The sequence below is a fragment of the Chiloscyllium plagiosum genome, chromosome 25 (assembly GCF_004010195.1).
Source record: "Chiloscyllium plagiosum isolate BGI_BamShark_2017 chromosome 25, ASM401019v2, whole genome shotgun sequence".
Lineage (NCBI taxonomy): Eukaryota > Metazoa > Chordata > Chondrichthyes > Orectolobiformes > Hemiscylliidae > Chiloscyllium > Chiloscyllium plagiosum.
In genome coordinates this window covers 13,658,518-13,679,434 of record NC_057734.1, presented here as the reverse complement: position 1 = coordinate 13,679,434, position 20,917 = coordinate 13,658,518, and the positions used below count along the sequence as shown (strand labels likewise).

At 41.8% G+C, this 20,917-nt stretch overlaps 1 protein-coding gene across 2 annotated transcripts in view; it reads right to left on the bottom strand.

Moving 5' to 3' along the window:
* The window catches only part of LOC122562583 (acyl-CoA dehydrogenase family member 10-like), a 59,285-nt gene extending 42,105 nt beyond the window's left edge, over positions 1–17,180 (bottom strand). The window contains exons 1-3 of one of the 2 annotated variants that reach the window (XM_043715543.1): positions 17,085–17,180; positions 7,539–7,747; positions 6,123–6,259 (exon numbers count right to left, since the gene is read on the bottom strand). In XM_043715543.1, coding sequence (XP_043571478.1) covers positions 6,123–6,259; positions 7,539–7,734 — 333 coding nt within the window. In that variant the 5' untranslated portion in view covers positions 7,735–7,747; positions 17,085–17,180. The other variant, XM_043715545.1, reaches the window with a different exon arrangement.
* Between the last annotated feature and the right edge of the window lie 3,737 nt (positions 17,181–20,917).

The window sequence follows — 20,917 nt, the reverse complement described above, 5'->3', positions numbered from 1 at the left end:
AGGGAGGGCGGGGGTGCACGGGGTTGGGGGCGGGGGGAGGTGTTGCACGGGGTTGGGGAGGGTGGAGGTGTTGGGCAGTGCCTCTCACACGGTGTGCTACTGCAGTCTCCTGAACGAAGAGCAGATTTTAAAAACTCTGTGCCCCAGAGGAAAAAAATGTAATCGATTGACCGAATAATCGGTTATCCGAATGAAATAGTGCCTGCCCATCACGTTAGGATAATCAAGGTTCCCCTCTATAAGGTCACCCCTCAGCCTCCGACGCTCCAGGGAAAACAGTCCCAGCCTGTTCAGCCTCTCCCTATAGCTCAAATCCTCCAACCCTGGCAACATCCTTATAAATCTTTTCTGAACCCTTTCAAGTTTCACAACATCTTTCTGATAGGAAGGAGACCAGATTTGCTCGCAATATACCAAAAGTGGCCTAACCAATGACCTGTACAGCTGCAACATGATCTCCCAACTCCTGTACTCAATACTCTGACCAGTAAAGGAAAACATACAAAATGCCTTCTTCACTATCCTATCTACTTGCAACTCCACTTTCAAGGAGCTATGAACCTGCACTCTAAGGTCTCTTTGTTCAGCAACAGATGTTCTGAAACTTGAAAGGGTTCAGAAAAGATTTCTAAGTATGTTGCCTCAGGGTTGGAGGGCCTGTCCTATAGGGAGAGGCTGAATAGGCTGGAACTATTTTCTCTGGAGCATCGGATGCTGAAGGGTGACCTTATAGAAGTTTACAAAATCATGAGGGGTATGCATAGGGTGAATAGCTGAGGTCTTTTTCCCGGGGTGTGAGAGCCCAAAACTAGAGGGCACAGGTTTAAGGTGAGAGGAGAAAGATTTAAAATGGACTAAGGGGCAAATTTTTCAGGCTGAGGGTGGCACATATATTGAATGAGCTGCTGGAGGAAGTGGTGGAAGCTGGTACAATTACAACATTTAAAAGGCATCTGAATGGGTATATGAATAGGAAGGGTTTAAAGTGATATGGGCCAATGAGACTAGATTAATTTAGGATATCAGGTCGGCGTGGACAAGTTGGACCGAAGGACATGTTTCGTTGCTGTACAACTCTATGACTTTAAAACATGGTCTGCACCACTGAATATGAATGGAAGCAATACAACATATAGGTAACTCCCCTAGTCACTAACATTTGCAGTGAAACCTACATTCATGCTCACCAAGCAGAAGAAAAGACAGCAAAAGGGCAGTGAGTGAAAAATAAGAAAGATGTAAGGGGAAATAGGGTGGCCAGGAATAAACAATGGAAGCAAAGAACAATTTACCAGGACAATAAATCATAATATCAAGCAATCAGAAGGTCCCACAATTCCACAAGCAAAGGTTTTTGGAATAGTCCAAGTCGTTTTTCAAATGTTCTATTTCTGCACTGGATATAGGAAGATATTTTCTGAACTAGATGTCTTTGTTTTCATACACACACACACTTCAGATAAGCAAGCAAAACATACACTAAATGCAAGATGCATTTCTTCTCGCCCAATCTTTTGCCTGTCTCTCCTGAAAACGCTGTCACTGAGTAGCTTTTGACAAATCGTTGATCATTAAATATGAACCTTCATCATGTGATTATTTAAACATACAGAAATGAATTCCTTGCAGAATCCTATTGTTACCTAACATCTCTAGCTACAAAATCACCAGTACTGGAAACTCTGACTAATAATTTTTCCTTGTTCTAAGCCCAGGCACAGTGAGGCCAATTATATGGATGTTAATGCTGCTCCTACTTCGTGCCAATGAAGGTTTACTGCTTCCCTTGTACCCTCTTTAGAGTAGACCAATGTTCTTTGGAATTAAAATGATCAGAAATGGATAAAATGTTACATAAAGGGTATTTATTAATTGTTCTTCCTTTCTAATTATCTCTAAACATCCATATGCAGAGCAATGTTCTAACTCCCTTATTATTGCTGGATATTGGGCTCCCTTAAAACTTTAATTTTTTTGGTATTTATCGTGTAGCATGAGCTTTCATTTAACAGCGTTACAGCAGTAATTAACTTGCCAAAATTCTAACATGGGAAAATGAAAGGGCAGAATTACAAGAAAGACAGAGGTTGCAATACATTTTGAACTACCATCAACAGTTCATCTGGTGCCAAATGTACTCTGTTTTCAGTTTGTTGTTTTCAAAAATAAGGCTTTGTTCTGAGAAGGAATGATACTAACCTTCAAATGGAAGTGAGCAAGGGGTCAATGGTCATGTGATGTCAGGAACAGTTGACCAATAGTTATTGGCTAAAAGGGTTCAGACAATTGATTCACACGGAGAAAATAACCTGGCCCTAGAAATATTCAGGCAGCAAAGATACCAAGGCAGCGACATCCGCCATGTCCATCTCATATTCCGAGGTCTCTTCAATGCTGAACGGAGGGAGAATCCATGAATTCCTACAGCCTTTCCAACTGTTTTGAGGACCTAGGCACATCTTGCTCCCATCCATTTGTGAATTTGCAGCTTTGACACGGTCCACATGCTTGTTCAGGACCATCGCACCTATCCGAACTTTAAAATGTCACTGGATCCGACCTCACCTTGATCATGCCTCTTCCCCATGTAGGGCCATTTTCATGGTTCCTACACCAAATGTCGTCCCCTGAAGTAAACTGTCTCTCTCACTTAGCGGAGTCATGACTGGCATTGGTGTTCTTAAGGTCTTTTCACTCTTCCCCCCGCCCCCCCGCCCTCCCCCTCCACCCTGCTATCCGTGCAGTTGCATGAACAGTGGTCTTACAATCAAATCAGAACAGGACAGTTTGATATCTATTGAAGCTGTAGGCTGTTTCTTTAAGCCTGCTTTCAAAGTTTGGATTGCTCTTTCTGCCTGGTCATTGGATGATGTATGGTATGAAGCTGTTCTCATATGTTGAATGACATTTGACCTCAGGAAATATTCAAATTCCCTGCTGGTAAATGATGGCCTGTTATCTGTGACCAACACTTCAGTGTATTCCAAAAGATGGGCGCAGTTTTTCTATTGTTGTCCCTGTGTTTGATGAATAACTCTGAACGTCTAGCCACTTTGAGTGGGTGTCCATGAAAGGATCGGCATAACTGAGGTGTAACTGAATCCAGGGTTTACCTGGTCATTCCTATGACTGTGGGGAAGCTACTAGTGGTATTTTGATCCTTGGCACTCGGGGCACTGTCCCACCAATCCTGGTCATCAGACATAACCTCTCACCAATGTCTTCATTTTGGAAACCTTTGAATGACGTGGTGGAGTTCAATCAGTATCCAGCAGCAACCTTTGCTTAGGACAATCACTTTTGCTCCCCATAATAATATGCTGACCTCTACTGTGATCTACTCTCTCTGGGTCAAGAAAGGTTTCAATTTTGGCTGTGATGCCCCTTTGGTTTCATTCATCACCACCAGCTGCTTCAGTTTTGCCAGGTCCTGATCTGTCTGTATTCAAAGTCTGATATTGTCAGCTGTGACTAGAAGCATGTCCAGAAAATGTAAAACTATTACGGTCTTCCATTGGGAGTACCACCAGTGTTGTACCTGCCTGCAGAAGGCAACTCAATGCATTGCATTCGCTACTTGGCTCCTGGACACTGATTGTATGCCCTTAGTATTAGAGCTCAATGCTGAATTCAGCCTGAAGCTATGTCCTCTTGACAGACCTAGCAGGGGTATTATCATTACATCTGTAAAGTTATTGGTGGAACTTCCTGACAACAAACATGACCACCAAACCTTTCTCCTCTCTCTGGGCATATTTACGCTCTGCATTAGCCTGGATGCAAACACTATAGGGTGTTCCTCTCCATTGGGCCACCTATAAGCCAATACAACCTTGATGCCGTATGGGGTTACAATACCAGATCTTGCTTGGGATCATAGTGTGCCAACATCTTTGAGGATGATAACTGTTTCTTCACTTGCTTGAAAGCTATAGCTTGTCTATGCAACCATTTCAAAGGCTGACCCTTTGTAAAAAGTTGATGCAAAGATGCAGGATGCAGGCCAGATTATGTTATGAATTTCCAGCAATAAATTGACCAATCCAAGGAAAGACCTAAGCTCTGGTACATATGTGGGTGCCAGGGTACATTTGATCGCTCTCACTTTATCTTCCCAATGGATGTAACCCAGTATTGTCAACTCTGTAGACCATGTAGGTCACTTGGGGGGAGTTTGGAACACACATTTTTCCCTTCTAAAGCATAAGCCCACCTTAGAAAACTGGATAGGTTTGATGATTCCTTCGCTTTCCAGCCTTCTGCTTTCTGCCTCTGCTTTTGCCCATAAGGTAAATGGCACTGGGCAGGCCTTGCAGCACTGTGGAATTGCTTCCTGATCATCATGCAAAGTAACCTTTGATAATCCCTAGATCTTCCTGAAAAACATCTGATTATTTAATTAGGACTTCACTCAGGCAGTCACTTTCTAATCAAAAGATATTAAATCAAGGTGAATCTTTCTCAACCAATTTTGCCCCATTCATCTTGTGCCCGAGCCTTTTACTACAATCACTGGTAAATGAACCAGCGGCTTCTCATACAAGACTGGAACTAAAGTTGTACCCTTAATCCGTGAAGATCCCCGGTATAGGGTCTCAGTCTAGCCAAGGTCTTGCACAAACTTAAAGGTTGGAGTACAGTGCAAATTTTGTTAAAGACTGGTTCCATGATCACTGAAATGGTTGCACTAGTATTGACCTCCATTAGAACCAGGTGGTCATTTAACCGGACATTTATTGTGATTGGTTCTGATCTGGATGTTGCTAAACAATTTAACTGTTCCAAACCAGATGTAGGTGGACTTTCTAAGTGTGCACTCTCTTAGATACCGGCATATGAGTTATTTTACTCAATTTAGGTTTAGTGGGACTCTTTTGCTGTCTCGAGTCCACAAATTGTCAGCAAGTACAATAACTTGCCAGCCCAGATCCTGAAAGAAATTTTAACCATTTGGCCGAGGCTTGGCTTTGTTTCAGGATTTTGCAGTGGGACTGACTTAGAATCCCTCAGTTCAGGATATGTCCTGAATGAGGCTATGCAATTACCTTCACTCAAGTGATGTTGCCCAAGCTCAGTCGGACTGGCGAATGTGTCCACTTCCATCAGAATATTCTGCAACTCATTTGCTCCACCTGCTGCCTTTTCCAATGACAAAGCCAGTTTTGGCAACTGTTTGAAGCCCAGTTGGGCTTCATGTAGTAGGCTCTTTTGCAATGGTTACATTATTAATCCCACATACCAAACAGTCTCTCAGCATTTCATTAACGGTTAAACAAAAGTCATACATCTCTGTCAGTCATCTTTACCTAGTCAAAAATCCTGATTTGGATTCCCCATGCTCTCAAATTGCCAAGTAAAACCAACAGCATCTCAGAATTAGAGGAGGCTTGGGGTTGTAATATTCCTGAACTAAATCTGCCAGGTCTTGAAAGGTTTTAGTATCTGGTACGTCTGGGAAAGTTAGGCTCCTAATAATTAAAGAAGCTGCTGGTCTACAAGCTGTCAGGACAATAACTTGTTGCTTTTCGTCAGCCCCAATATCAATTGCCCAGAAAAAATTATGCTTTCTTTCCACTTATTGAGCCCAGTCTTCAACAGCAAGATTGAATGAGTTAAGCTTCCCAAATAACGCCATGATGCCAGAAATGTTTATCCCCCAACTCAACGATGACTGTTGCAAGTGAATTTCTTCAGGAGCGCGCTTTACTCTCATTGCCAGTAAAATAACTGCACAGAAGCCACTATCCTGTCACCAAGTCACCCTTTATTTACAGATGGAAAATTCTTAACACTGATCCAACTCCCTCAGAGCCAGATCACAGATTGAACAGAACATTCCTCATGAAGGGCTTTTGCTCCTTGGATGCTGTCTGACTTGCTGTGCTTTTCCAGCACCACACTCTCAACTCTAATCTCCAGCATCTGCAGTCCTCACTTTCACTTAGTTGATTTTAATCTCATTGTGAAGACTCTTCCAAGGATGTCTACCTTGAAGAAGTTCTCCTCCTCTCTCTACATTCCTGATGAAGGGCTTTTGAAGGAAATTAATTGAGGGGGTTAGTAAGAGAATTGTTAGTTCAACTTGAGACATCATATTCAATGTATAATACTGAAGCCCTCACCTCTTTACTAACCACTGCTACAAACTCCTCGAATGTCAGTTCTCCAAGCATGCAGCGGTCCCAGGCAACATGATTTTCTCCACTTAAAATGGTTTTCCATATCCATCCAGGCTGAAGACTATTTTTAAGTTCCCACTCTATTGAATACAAAAAGCCAAGGTTATAGAATGTAGAATAGCGGAGGTGGTGCTATAAATCCTGTATAAAAAGTTTTATAGCTGCTTCAACTAAATAACTAAAGAATTTAGCAAATTGCAGAATTTACCATATTTCAATATTTTCCATATACAAACAAATACTTTACTTGCAGGCATTCCACTCTCCAAATCTTGCACAATGAACACAGCAAAGAACCTGTTTTTGGTTCTTCCTTACTAAAACTAAAAGCCTTTAGTTGGAAAGATGTAAAAGCAGCCAAAGAATAATTAAGTCTTTCCGACTGTTTTGGTCCCTTCAAAGCAATTTGTGGTATCAGCTCATTTCTTCAAAAAACTCTGAACAGATGAGATTAGGAATACAGATTTGCAGATGCAAGCCTTTGTCCTCCCTCCATCTGTGAGATGATTCAAGGATATATATAAATGTATATATAAATGCAAGTTTGGGTTCAATTCTGTCTTGCTTTATTCCTATTATTATGTATTTTTTTAAAGCTTGCAATTATTCATAGGCTATTCATATCTAATGCACAAAAGATTATAATAGGAAAAAAAATTATTTGATCTACCCTAATTCATTTAAAAGGGGACTAAAGATTACATTTCACCTTGTAATTTTTTTCTTAAATCAGTCCATGGCTGTCAATTCTTTTCTGAAAAATATTCCAAATGTCTTTAATCACAGCATTGATTTAGTTCTTAAAGATCATGCCAAAATTGACTTTTAACCCTCTCGCTACACAAGTTATTTAAAACTCTATTCTAGACTAACCTTTTCATTTCTTTACCTAAGAAACTTGAATTCTATAAAATCACGTAATCAGTCACTCTGTTCAACTAGAGAAACTCAGGTTTTCCAGATTTTCTTCATAACTCTAACACTAACTGGTAGAGATGAGTCGCCTGAGTGTTCCCTGAAAAATGTCTTTGTTTCTCAGTGCCCAGAGTTGTATCTTTCCAAACTTCTACACATGTCCACTTCCAACAGAGATTATTGGATAATATTCAGGATAAGCAACTTTTCATTTCCTTAGCTGAACAGCACTGAGGCAAATTATACTGCCCTGTCATCCCAGATCAGATCAGTTAACTAGGCATTTATTGAGTAATAGTGTGACCCTTGTGCTCTCACGAAGCCATGAGGCATCTGTAATCTTTTAGATAAAATTTGCTGCACCATTTAAAACAGAAACGTGTAGAAGTTCCCTTCTGAATGATTTATTGAAGAGAAGACAAAGAATTTTTTCACATTGCTCACCTGCTGCCAATGTGGCTAGAGAAGGAATCAGAACTCCATCCATATCAAAAATCACAGCCGTATACTGCTGAGAGTTGGTGTGTTTCCATCGAGATGAGACCCACACTGGTACATGGGCACATCTGCACAGGGACACAACACTCCATGCTTTCGCCAAGAAATATTGCGAAGCATGGCTAATTCTAGAGACACACATGCTGGCCGAACCGCTGTGGAAAGGAACAGAGATTGTAAAAATGGTACTGCAAAACAATTCACCGCAATTATTCCTGAAGAAACAGTCTAAGAATGCTGAAGTTGCCAAACCTCAAAGACTGGATTAGGTCATACTTAGGAATATCAGGGCAAGAGAGTAGAGAATTAAGGAGAAAAAGAACCAACACGAAACTGACAAGGACAAAACACTAAAGGTGGAGTCCTTATGTGTTCTCATTTTCTGCACTGCACATGAAGCAGCAAATATCAGAAGCTATAATCCCAATCATACTCTGACATCAGTTAACAGTGGCAATTCATGAACTATGAAGTATGAATTACATTATCACCTATACCAGGATAACACTGACTAATGTTAGCAAAGTGAATCCCAAACCAGCATTGCTCCCCAAAAATCTAATTCCCCCATGAAGCTTTTAGCCATGGCACTACAATAATACATGGACATGATGTCAGGAAGTAAAAAGAGAAAATGCTGGAAAATCTTAGCAGGTCTGGCAGCTCTTTTCTCTCCTTACAGATGCTGCCAGGCCATGTTGAGATTTTCCAGCATTTTCTCTTTTTGTTTTCAGATTCCAGCATCCGCAGTAATTTGTTTCATGTCATCAGGAAGCACTTCTTCACACACAGGGTAATGGAAATCTGGACCGCTCTTCTCTCAAACTGTTGATATGAAATCAATTGGAAAATCTGAAACTGAGATTGGGTTCCCCATGGGAGGCTGATTAGCAAGGTTAGATCTCATGGAATACAGGGAGAATTAGCCATTTGGATACAGAACTGGCTCAAAGGTAGAAGACAGAGGGTTGTGGTGGAGGGTTGTTTTTCAGACTGGAGGCCTGTGACCAGTGGAGTGCCACTCATAGCTCCTTGAAAGTGGAGTCGCAGGTAGATAGGATAGTGAAGAAGGCATTTGGTATGCTTTCCCTTATTGGTCACAGTACTGAGTACAGGAGTTGGGAGGTCATGTTGCGGCTGTACAGGACATTGGTTAGACCACTATTGGAATATACGTGCAATTCTGGTCTCCTTCCTATTGGAGAGATGTTGTGAAACTTAAAAGAGTTCAGAAAAGATTTACAAGGATGTTGCCAGGGTTGGAGGATTTGAGCTAAAGGGAGAGGCTATACAAGTTGGGGCTGTTTTCCCTGGAGCCTCTGAGGCTGAGGGGTGACCTTATAGAGGTTTACAAAATTATGAGGGGCATGGATAGGGTAAATAGACAAAGTCTTTTCCCTGGGGTCAGGGAGTCCAGAACTAGAGGGCATAGGTTTAGGGTGAGAGGGGAAAGATATAAAGAGACCTATGGGGCAACTCTTTCACACAGAAGGTAGTATGTGTATGGAATGAGCTGCCAGAAGAAATGGTGGAGGCTGGTATAACCGCAACATTTAAGAGGCATTTGGATGGGCATATGAATAGGAAGGGTTTGGAGGGATACGGGTCAGGTGCTGGCAGGTGGGACTAGATTGAGTTGGGATAACTGGTCGGCATGGATGGGTTGGACCGAAGGGTCTGTTTCCATGCTGTATATCTCTATGACTCTATTTAGGCAAATGTATTAAAGGATTTCAGAACCAAGACAGGTGGATGGAGTTAAGATACAGATCAGCATTATCCAAGAACAGCCAAACATTTCAAAACATTTAATGGCCTACCCATATTCTTAATATGTAAATGAACCTTCCAGCTCAGCAAGCAAACCTATATCCAGAACTTCAACCTGAGCTACAAATCTTCCCAAAACTCACTATCAATTTTTTTAGTGAACTTTGTTACAGTTATCCCAGATGTTACACTATAACCATAGACACAAAATATGTTTAACTGAAGAAAGACATTTTGGAGCAAACCTGGATTAAAATGTCTATTTCCTTCAACAGTCATGCTGAATGACACTCTCACGTCAGTCCTGGCTCTTTGTGATACTTCCTCTCCTGATTCAGGTTAGGTATTCAATCCCCATTTTCCCACAGAATCTAGGTTGAAACAGCTGTGTAAACTGTTCAAGATGTAATCTCTCAGAAGGGATTTTAATGCTCTTTCGTGGGTCTGTCTTATGAGGAAAGATTGAGTAAGTTGGGCCTTTACTCATTGGAACTTAAAAGAATAAGAGACCTTAGTGAAATATATAAGATTCTTAGGGGACTTGACAGGATAGATGTGGAAAGGTTATTTCCCCTTGTGGTGGGACAGACTATGACCAGAAGGCATTATCTCAAAAGAAACAGGTTACACATTTAAGACAGAGATAAGGAGGAATTATTTTCTCAGTGGACAGTGAATTCTGTGGAACTCTTTGTCACAGATGGCTGTCAAAACTGGGTAATTATGTATATTCAAGGCTGAGACAGACAGATTTTTAAACAGTAAATGAATCAAGGGTTATGGAGAAAATTCAGCAAAGTGAACGTGAGGATTCTCAGATCAGCCATAATCTCATTGGTCACTTAATTTAGGATTGGTTGTAAGGTGAAATAACCTGAACTAGATGATCAGTGTGATGTCCAAAGCTCCCTTTCAAAGCTGGTTTCAAATATGACATGATTGTTCTAAAAATCGATTATTACAGCTAGCAGATATCAGCCTATGGCAGGGAAATGGCATTAGCACCTGTGGGCTAGCATGTGCCACCATGCCAACCGTGGCTAGAACATCTTGGCATCAGGCACCAATAACCCACTGATAATAACAAACCATATCATCACCTGAATGGCAATTGTAGTAGTACCTGCCTCTCACAAATTGATCCCTTGAGTGAAAGTACACTATATGATGGTACCCCACCCAAAGGGATGTGATTTGATGCATGTGTATTATCTTATTCAGATGGAGTAATGCCCATGCCAGCAATATATTTGCTTTAAAATGTAGCCTTTAAATTTGCCTGCCCTTTACATATGATCTTTCACAACCAGCAAAGTCTCCAGGTACTTTAAAGTGATAGAGGCGTACAGCATGGAAACAGACCTTTCAATCCAATTCGTCCATGCCGACTAGATATTCTAAGTTAATTTAGTCCCATGTGCCAGCATTTGGCCCATATCCCTCTAAACCCTTCCTATTCATATACCCATCCAGATGCCTTTTAAATGTTGTAATTGTACTAGCCTCAACCACTTCCTCTGGCAGCTCATTTCCATACATGCACCACCCTCTGTGTGAACAAGTTAACCCTGAGATCCCTTTCAAATCTTTCCCCTCTCACCTTAAAATTATGCCCTCTAGTTCTGGACTCCCCTACTCCAGAGAAAAGACCTTATCTATTTGACCTACCCATCTGACCCATATCATGCCCTTCATGATATTATAAACCTCTATAAGGTCACCCCTCAACCTCCGATGCTCCAGGGAAAATAGCCCTAGCCTATTCAGCCTCTCCCTGCAGCTCAAACCCTCCAACCCTGGCAATATCCTCATACGTGTTTCCTAAGCCCTTTCAAGTGTCACAACATCCTTTTGACAGGAGGGAGATCAGAATTGCACAATATTCCAAAAGTGGCCTAACCAATGTCCTACAGCCACAACATGGCCTCCCAACTCCTATACTCAATGCTCTGACCAATAAAGGAAAGCATACCAAACACCTTCTTCACTATCCTATCTACCTTCAACTGCACTTTCAAAGAACTATGAACCTGCATTCCAAGGTCTCTTTGTTCAGTAACACTCAACAGGACCTTAAAATTAAGTGTCTCAATCCTGCCCTGATTGGCCTTTCCAAAATATAGCACCTCACCTTTATCAAAATTAATTCCATCTGCCACTCTTCGGTCCACTGGCCCGTCTGATCAAGATCCTGTTATACTCTGAGGTAAACTTCTTCTAAGTCAATGGAATATTTTTTGTAGTTACTGTTTAGCTGTAGGAAATGCACATTATAACTAAAAGTAAAAGGAGGTCCCTCTATTTTTTAGAGGGGTGGGTCATCATCTCTAACCATTCTTGTTGATTCTAAGTGCTGCTGTTCAATGTTGACAGTCCTGTGCCTGGCTCTCAGCTTCTCATAATCCCACTTCCTTCTACAAATTCACAAATAAACTGTGTACCATCCACTGATTCTTCTGTGATCAGCATGTACAAGTGAAACACTGCTGCACAATCTTCACAGGTAGTAATTCTTTACAATGCAATCAGGATAACGTACAGGAAATCATCTGTGCCCATCTATTCTACCCAGTTATTTTTAATTACTTTTTCTAAAATACAAACACCATATCACGTTTTTCTTAAAAATAATAAAAAAAGGAAGTGATGGCCTCATGTATTATTGCTGGACTGTTAGTGCAGAGACCTAGGTAATGTTCTGAGTACCCAGAATTGAAACCAACCACAGCAGATGGTGGAATTTGAATTTTTAAAAAACCTGGAATTAAGAGTTAAATAATGATCATAAATCCACTGTTGACTGTCAGGAAAACCCTATCTGGTTCACTAATATCCTTTAGGGAAGGAACCTGCCATCTTTACCAGGTCTGGTCTACATGTGACTCTAGATCCCCAGCCATTAGGGATGGCCTAGTCAGTGACACTGTCATCACATGAACGATATTTTTTACAAAAATATCATTCTAGTTTTTGCTCATGTCTGGAATTATATCTTGAGGTATCATAACTTGGTAAGTCACAATACAACATTATAATGCGCTTTTCAGTATATTTTCATCATTTCATACAGTGTAACCTGAAACCAATGGCTGAATTCAGTGTGTGGCAGCTTTCTTGTATGCTGCATCACCCTCAGGCATTCACTTTGAAGCGCACCATGAAAAGAGTCAGTGAATTAGTCAAACTTGATATTAGTATTACAAATTAGAAGAAAATCTCAAACCTGTACACATAAACCGCATCATAAGAGCATAGTTCTAGATCCTAACCTGAAATGTTAAGCCTGTTGATCTCCCTAAGGATATCATCTCTTTGACCTACCCATGCCCTTCATGATTTTATAAACCTCTGTAAGGTTACCCCTCATCCTCTGACCTGATTTTCTTTCCTGTTTTCATAATAAATATAACTTTATGGTTCAGACTACTGTGACCACTAGGACTCATAACAGCACACAAACCAACAGCCACTCTCAGACAACAACTCACCAGGATGAAGGACCCGATACCCAGCATGAGCATTAGATTAGATTACTTACAGTGTGGAAACAGGCCCTTAGGCCCAACAAGTCCACACCGACCCGCCGAAGCGTAACCCACCCAGATCCATTCTCCTACATTTACCCCTTCACCTAACACTACGGGCAATTTAGCACGGCCAATTCACCTAACCTGCACATTTTTTGGATTGTGGGAGGAAACCAGAGCACCCGGAGGAAACCCACGCAGACACGGGGAGAATGTGCAAACTCCACACAGAGAGTCACCTGAGGCGGGAATTGAACCCGGGTCTCTGACGCTGTGAGGCAGCAGTGCTAACCACTGCGCCACCTTGCCGCCCCCAATGTAGTGTACAAAATCCCATGCAAGGACTGCACAAAATACTACATAGGACAAACAGGAAGACTGCTAACAATCTGCATCCATGAACACCAACTAGCCACGAAACGACATGACCAGCTATCCTTAGTAGCCACACACTCAGATGACAAGCAACATGAGTTCGACTGGTACAACAAGACTATTATAGGACAAGCCCAACAGAGAACAGCCAAGGAATTCCTAGAGGCATGGCACTCATCCACAGATTCAATCAATAAGCACATCGACCTGGACCCAATATACCGGCCACTGCAGCGGACAGCTGGAACTGACAACCGGAAGCGGCAGATACAAAACACTATAAATGCCGGAGGAAACATCATAGAAGCACTTCACAGGAGGCTCCCAAGCAATGAGGATGTCACCTAGACAAGGGGTGAAACATCTGCAACACAAATTTCCAGCTCGGCGAACAGAACCACAACAACTTTGTGGTTCAAACAAAATATAGAAATTCCCCACCTCACTTATTCACAGTTAGGAACATAGGAGCAGCAGTAGGCCATTGGGCCCCGTAAAAACAATAATAACTGCAGATGCTGGAAACCAGATTCTGGATCAGTGGTGCTGGAAGAGCACAGCAGTTCAGACAGCATCCAAGGAGCACCGAAATCGACGTTTCGGGCAAAAGCCTTTCATCAGTAATAAAGGCAGAGAGCCTGAAGCGTGGAGAGGTAAGCTAGGGGAGGGTGGGGGTGGGGAGAGCCGTGTGGTTGCAGGGTCCCAAGGTGGAATATAAGGCGTTCATCCTCCAGGCATCGGGTAGTAACGGTTTGGCAGTGGAGGAGGCCCAGGACCTGCATGTCCTTAACACCGTGGGAGGGGGAATTGAAGTGTTCAGCCATGGGCGGTGGGGTTGGTGGGTGCGGGTGTCCCAGAGATGTTCTCTGAAATGATCCACAAGAAGGCGTCCTGTCTCCCCGATGTAGAGGAGACCACATTGGGTGTAATGGATACAGTAGTTGACATTGGTAGAAGTACAGGTAAATTTCTGTAGAATGTGGAAGGATCCTTTGGGACCTTGGATAGAGGTGAGGGAAGTGGTGTGTGGGCACAGGTTCTGCACTTCCTACGGTGGCAGGGAAAGGTGCCAGGAGTGGGGTGTGGGCTGGTGGCGAGTGTGGACCTGACGAGAGAGTTGTGGAGGGAATGGTCTCTCTGAAACACAGATGGGGTGGGGAGGGAAATATATCCCTGGTGGTGGGGTCTTTTTGTAGGTGGTGGAAATGTCGGTGGATGATTTGGTTTATGCGGAGGTTTGTAGGGTGGAAGGTGAGCACCAGGGGCGTTCTGTGTAGGGTGGAAGGTGAGCACCAGGGGCGTTCTATTGTAGGGTGCAAGGTGAGGACCAGGTGCGTTCTGTTGTAGGGTGGAAGGTGAGCACCAGGGGCGTTCTGTACTATTCAATTAGATGATGGCTGATCACCTATCTTAATACGATATTCCCACATTATCTCCCTAGATGTTCCTAAAATTCAGAAATCTATCAAATTCTGTCTTGAACCAGTTAAATGACTGCGAGAGTTCCAAAGATCCAACTACTGAGAGAAGGAATTCCTCATCATCTCTGTCCTAAATGGCCAGTCTATGTCTCAGTTCTAGAATTACTAATCAAGGGAATCAATCTATCCACATCTACCCTGTCCTGTCCTGTAAGAATTTTGTAATTTTCAATTAGATTACCTTGCTTTCTTCGAAACTCTAGCAATTACAGGTCTGGTTTTTCTCAATCTTTTCTCATAGACATTCCACAATCCCAGAGATTAGTCTGCTGAACCTCTGTTGCACTCCCTCTTTGGCAACTACGTTACTCCTTATAATAAGGAGACCAAATTTTCATGTAATTTTCAAGTTTTCAAGATCTGATCACAACATGGCAACATGCGATTGCAAAAGAACAACTTGACTGTTGTACTCAATTCCTTTGTGAAGAAGGCTAATGTACCATTTGTTTTCCTAATTGTTGGCTGCACCTGCATGCTAGCTTTTAGTGACACATGTATAATCTAGTTCTCTTTAGACAACGAGAATTCTGAACTTCTTGCCATTTAAAAACACTTTTGTCTTTTTTCCGTTCCAAAGCAGATATGTTCACACTTGTTCATATCATCTTTCAGTTGCTGTGCTCTAGCCCAATCACAGAGCCTGTCCAAATCCCTTGGAGTCTCCTCTAATCCTCCTCACAATTCATATTCCCAATTAGTTTGTGTCATCAAAGTTGGAAACATTACATTTGGTCCCCGTAACCAAATCTTATATACTGATTGTGAACAGCTTTGATCCTGGCACTGATTCTTGTGGTACCCACTAGAAATAGCCTGAAAATGAATCATTTATTTCTCCTGTCTGTTTGTTCTATGGATTGAGAATTGATGGATGAGGATTTAAAATTGAGAACAGGGTAGCCACTGCTGCGTCAGTGACAAGGACACAGATTCAATTCTACCCTTGGGAGAAGTTTGCACATTCTGCATGGGCTTCCTCCAGGTGGTCTGGTTTCCTCTCTCAGTCCAAAGTCGAGCAGGTTAGGTGAATTGGCTATGCTAAATTGTCCATAATGTCCAGGGATGTACTGACTAGGCTGATTAGAAATGGAAAATGCCGCATTACAGGAATAAAGTAGAGTGGGTCTGGCTGGGGTGTTCTTTGGATGGTCGATGTTGCCTTGATGGGCTGATTGGCCTACTTCCACACTGTAGGGATTCTATGAAGAATATCACCTCAATTCCATGTGTTCTATAATTTTGTTCTGGATTTTATCAAAAGTCTTCTGAAAATACAAATACACAAAACCTTTCATTTTGCTACAATTAAAACCTTCAAAAATTCCAACAGGTCTATTAAACATGCTTTCCATTTCATAAATCTATGTTGTCCATACCCTATCATATCATTATTTGCTTAGTACCTATTTATAAGATCCTTTATAACACATGCTAATGCTTTTCTTATAATTGACTTGAAACTAATGGATCTGTAGTTCACCATTTTCTCTCCTACTCCCTTCTTAAATAGTTAGATTACATTTGCTACTTTTCCATCTGCAGAAACCATTCCAGAATCTAATATAATTTTAAAAGAAAACCACCAAAGCATAATTATCTCTATGGCCACCTCCTTCATTATCCTAGGATATAGCTCACTTGGACCTTCCAGTTTTTTCTTTGAGTACTATCTCTTTACTAATATCTATTTCTTTCAGTTCTTCATTTTCACAAGTCCTTTGTTGCTAAGATCTTCCTTTGTGAAGACATTGGTATTGTTTAGTTTGAGAATTCTCGATTATAAATTCTCCTGCCTCCACCTGCAAATGTATCCACATAATCATTGCTAATGCTTTCCTTTCTATGAGCTAAAAAAGCTTTTCCAGTCCCATCTTTCAGTTTTGCACTAGGGTGCAAAATTTATATTCTCTTTCGCCTTATCAATTTATTGGTCATCCCTTTGCCACACCCTGAATTGCTACCAATCTCCCAACCACTTTTTCTGCCAATAATGCACACCACTTGCTTTTATCTAAAACAGTCTTTAACTTATTGTTAGGTTCACTTATTTTCATTCGTCTTGCTATTAAAACAAAAATCAATGCAACAGCATTTGTCAAAATCAACTGAAACCTTTCTCACGTTTTTTTTTCCCAATGTCAGATCTCACGTTGAGAATTTAGTTGTCATTGTTACTTGTCACTAGATAAGGTTTTAAATTAAAGAAACTTCTGTTCCTCTAATTTCAAACAGATAGGTTGCAGCACGATGGTGTACAATCGCAACTCCACGTTCGCTTTTCACTGAAGTCTCTCATTGTTTAATTCCGCATTTGTACTTAAATTGGGATTTGTCACCTTTGCCCCTGAGGAAAGTTCAGGAAAACAACTCAGCCAACATTACTGCTCGCGACGATAACGCCAACGTCCCACTGACATCATCACGCTGCGACAAGGAGGTCTGCAAACGTCATCACAGCGACAGCAACGCCACAAACCCGCTGGCTCCGCCACACAGCGACATCGGCGCTGACGCTTCTCCAAATCGCTCCTCCGCCATCTTGGGAAAGGAAGGCCTGTCATTCGGAGAGAATTTGGCCTTGGAACAGAATATAGATTTTTCTCAAGAAATCGGAGCTGAACAGAATAAAATAAAAGAGCGAATTCACATTAAATATGTACCTATTAAAAAACCCGTTAAGAATGGAGAAGCAGGGTCAGAATGTGGGGCTTTATCATAAAGATGTTGATTGAAGTCCCAATCCAAGGACACAGAGGCTGGGTAACTTCACAGAATTCTTATTCCACGCTCCATTATGTTGTTGACTGCTTTCCAATTGCATCAGTACTGTTGGGTTCTTGTCAACAGTTTTCGTTATCCCGAATTGCTATTGCACCCATTCGAAAAAAGCGGTTTGTGCAATTCCCCAATTCTAAAGCTTTTCTGAGACCATTACTGAAATATTCTGCTGTACACTTTTAAAAGACAAAAAAGCTGTAGATGCTGGAATTCAAAGTGGACAGACAGGAGGCTGGAAGAACACAGTAAACCTGGCAGCATTAGGAACTTTGTTGTTGCAAAACTACTGTACAAAATTCAGAGGGATATAAGTCATTTATAGAAAGGTGTGGATTTAATTAGTCAGCATAGACGTTAAGGGAATGCCATGTCTGACTAATCAAAATTAATGTTTTGAGAAAGTAACAAAGAAAGTCAATGAGATCTAATTGACATGGATTTTAACAATGCTTCATAAGATTCTGGATCAGTGGTGCTGGAAGAGCACAGCAATTCAGGCAGCATCCGAGGACAGGCAAAATCAACGTTTCGGGCAAAAGCCCTTCATCAGGAATAAAGGCAGAGAGCCTGAAGCATGGAGATACCGAGTTTGTTTCAGGACATGGTTGAAGAGCTTCAATGCTTCATAAGAGCCTCACCTGGAAAGTAAGAAACCATGGGATCCAAGAGCAAGTAGCAATTTTGAACCAACATTGGTTCAGTTACAAAAAGCAAAAGTTAATGTTATCAAACTTTTTTTTGTAACTGGCAGTCTATTTCCACTGCTTCTCACAATATTAGATGCTGTGCCTTTTGTGGCATAAAATCAACGTTTTTGACTTGCACACAAAGGACGGTAGAGGTTTGGAACTCTTTTCCACAAATGGCAGTTCAATTGTTCATAATTTTTTTATCAGACTTAAAGTTAAGCAAAAGTACGAAGGGATGTGGGTAAGTATATGGAATTAGGCCACGGATCAGTCATGATCTTATTAAATGGTGGAACAGGCTTAAAGAACTGAATGGCCTTCTCCTGTTCGTATATTCCTAAATGTAGGGAAGATGATTAAGAAGTTTTGCAGATGTGCAAACGTTGGTCATGTGATTAATAATGCCAGAAAAAAAACCTGTAGGCTTCCAATAATATACTCAAGGACAAATTAGAAGGGAGTAAAGTAACAAATGGAATTTAATTTAGAGGTGTGTGGGGAATACATTTTGGTAGAACACACCATGCATTGAACACAAATTGTAAAATACATAGAATTGTATACCTTCCCGGGGGACGGGAAGGTATACTGTTTTTAATTATCCATGGTGTAGAAAAGAGCAGGAGGGTCTTGTCACAATTTAGGATGGGGCTTGAAACAATGTTGGGAGATAAAGATGTAAATGAAAGCATTGTGTGAGAATGTCTGGAATCTCAGTACTGATGGGCTTAATAAGGAGTGCTGGGAAGTGAGGAACATGAAGGTAGAAGTAGAATGGGGTGCCCTTAATTACCTGGCTGGCTGGCTGGCTGTCTCTCCTTCTCTTGCCAGACTCTGCCAAGCACATCCTTGCCTTTCATCCTTGTGCAAAATCATGAATGTGTAACTGAAATGCAAAATGAATATGACCACACACAAAGTGGGAAGAATAATTGTATTTTCCTCCTGTCTGTGCATGTGGATTTCAGGCCTTTCAATGGCCAAAGGCCTGTACTGTGCAGTTCTGTTCTATGTAATTTAATTAATCAAGCACTTGTACAGCACAGATTGAAGACATTTGTAATAGTACCCTGCTACTCATTGTCCAAATTGTGGGTTACAAATCCTGGTCACAAGCAATCTTGAACATATCGTAGTTCTGTTCGCCGAGCTGGGAATTTGTGTTGCAGATGTTTCGTCCCCTGTCTAGGTGACACCCTTAGTGCTTGGGAGCCTCCTGTGAAGCGCTTCTGTCATATTTCCTCTGGCATTTATAGTGATTTTTATCTGCCGCTTCCGATTGTCAGTTCCAGCTGTCCATTGCAGTGGCCGGTATATTGGGTCCAGGTCGATGTGCTTATTGATTGAATCTGTGGATGAGTGCCATGCTTCTAGGAATTCCCTGGCTGTTCTCTGTTTGGCTTGTCCTATAATAGTCGTGTTGTCCCAGTCGAACTCATGTTGCTTGTCATCTGAGTGTGTGGCTACTAAGGATAGCTGGTCATCCAACTAGCCACGAAACGACATGACCAGCTATCCTTAGCAGCCACACACTCAGATGACAAGCAACATGAGTTTAACTGGGACAACACGACTATTATAGGACAAGCCAAACAGAGAACAGCCAGGGAATTCCTAGAGGCATTGCACTCATCCACAGATTCAATCAATAAGCACATCGACCTGGACCCAATATACCAGCCACTGCAGCGGACAGCTGGAACTGACAACCAGAAGCAGCAGATACAAATCACTATAAATGCCAGAGGAAACATCACCGAAGTGCATCACAGGAGGCTCCCAAGCACTGAGGATGTCACCTAGACAGGGGACGAAACGTCTGCAACACAAATTCCCAGCTCGGCGGACAGAACCACAACAACGAGCACCCGAGCTACAAATCTTCTCCCAAACTTTGAATCTTGAACATGTCATTGGTCACTACACATTGAAGATGGTCATCTCTGTGAAGTAATCACAGGTGACTTTAAAAACCTCAATTGTAGGCTATATTGACAAAGACAGTCCAAGATCTCGTAAGGTCAACAAGGGCATTGTTTTCTTCTTACCTTGAACTGGGAGGATTTATCAACATGTTTTTGTCTGCACTTCTTTCTTGGGTGATGTGTGGGAACAAAGTATCTAATCCTACCACACTCTCAATTCCCTACTGTATTTGTTTATCACAGCTTGTACTGCCTACATCAAAATAAGATCCCCTATTTCAAAGGTCTGTAGAGAAACATTCCATGATTCTCCTTGCTGGGGTCCCTGCTAAACCTTCATGTGTGTGGTGTGAACACTGATTGCTCATTTTATTAAGCACTTGTTCTGTTTCTGTCATTCACTTCACACAATTGTGGCCATGATGCTATGATCACTCATTGACTATAAATTTACTGAAAATAACAAATGCTGGAAATCACAGTGGGTCAGACAGCATCCATGGAGAGAGTAAAAACAATGACTGCAGATGCTGGAAACCAGATTCTGGATCAGTGGTGCTGGAAGAGCACAGCAATTCAGGCAGCATCCGAAAAGCTTCGAAATCGACGTTTCGGGCAAAAGCCCTTCATCAGGAATAAAGGTAGAGAGCCTGAAGCATGGAGAGATAAGCTAGAGGAGGGTGGGGGTGGGGGTGGGGATAGACTAGCATAGAGTACAATAGGTCAGTGGGGGAGGAGATGAAGGTGATAGGTCAGGGAGGAGAGGGTGGAGTGGAT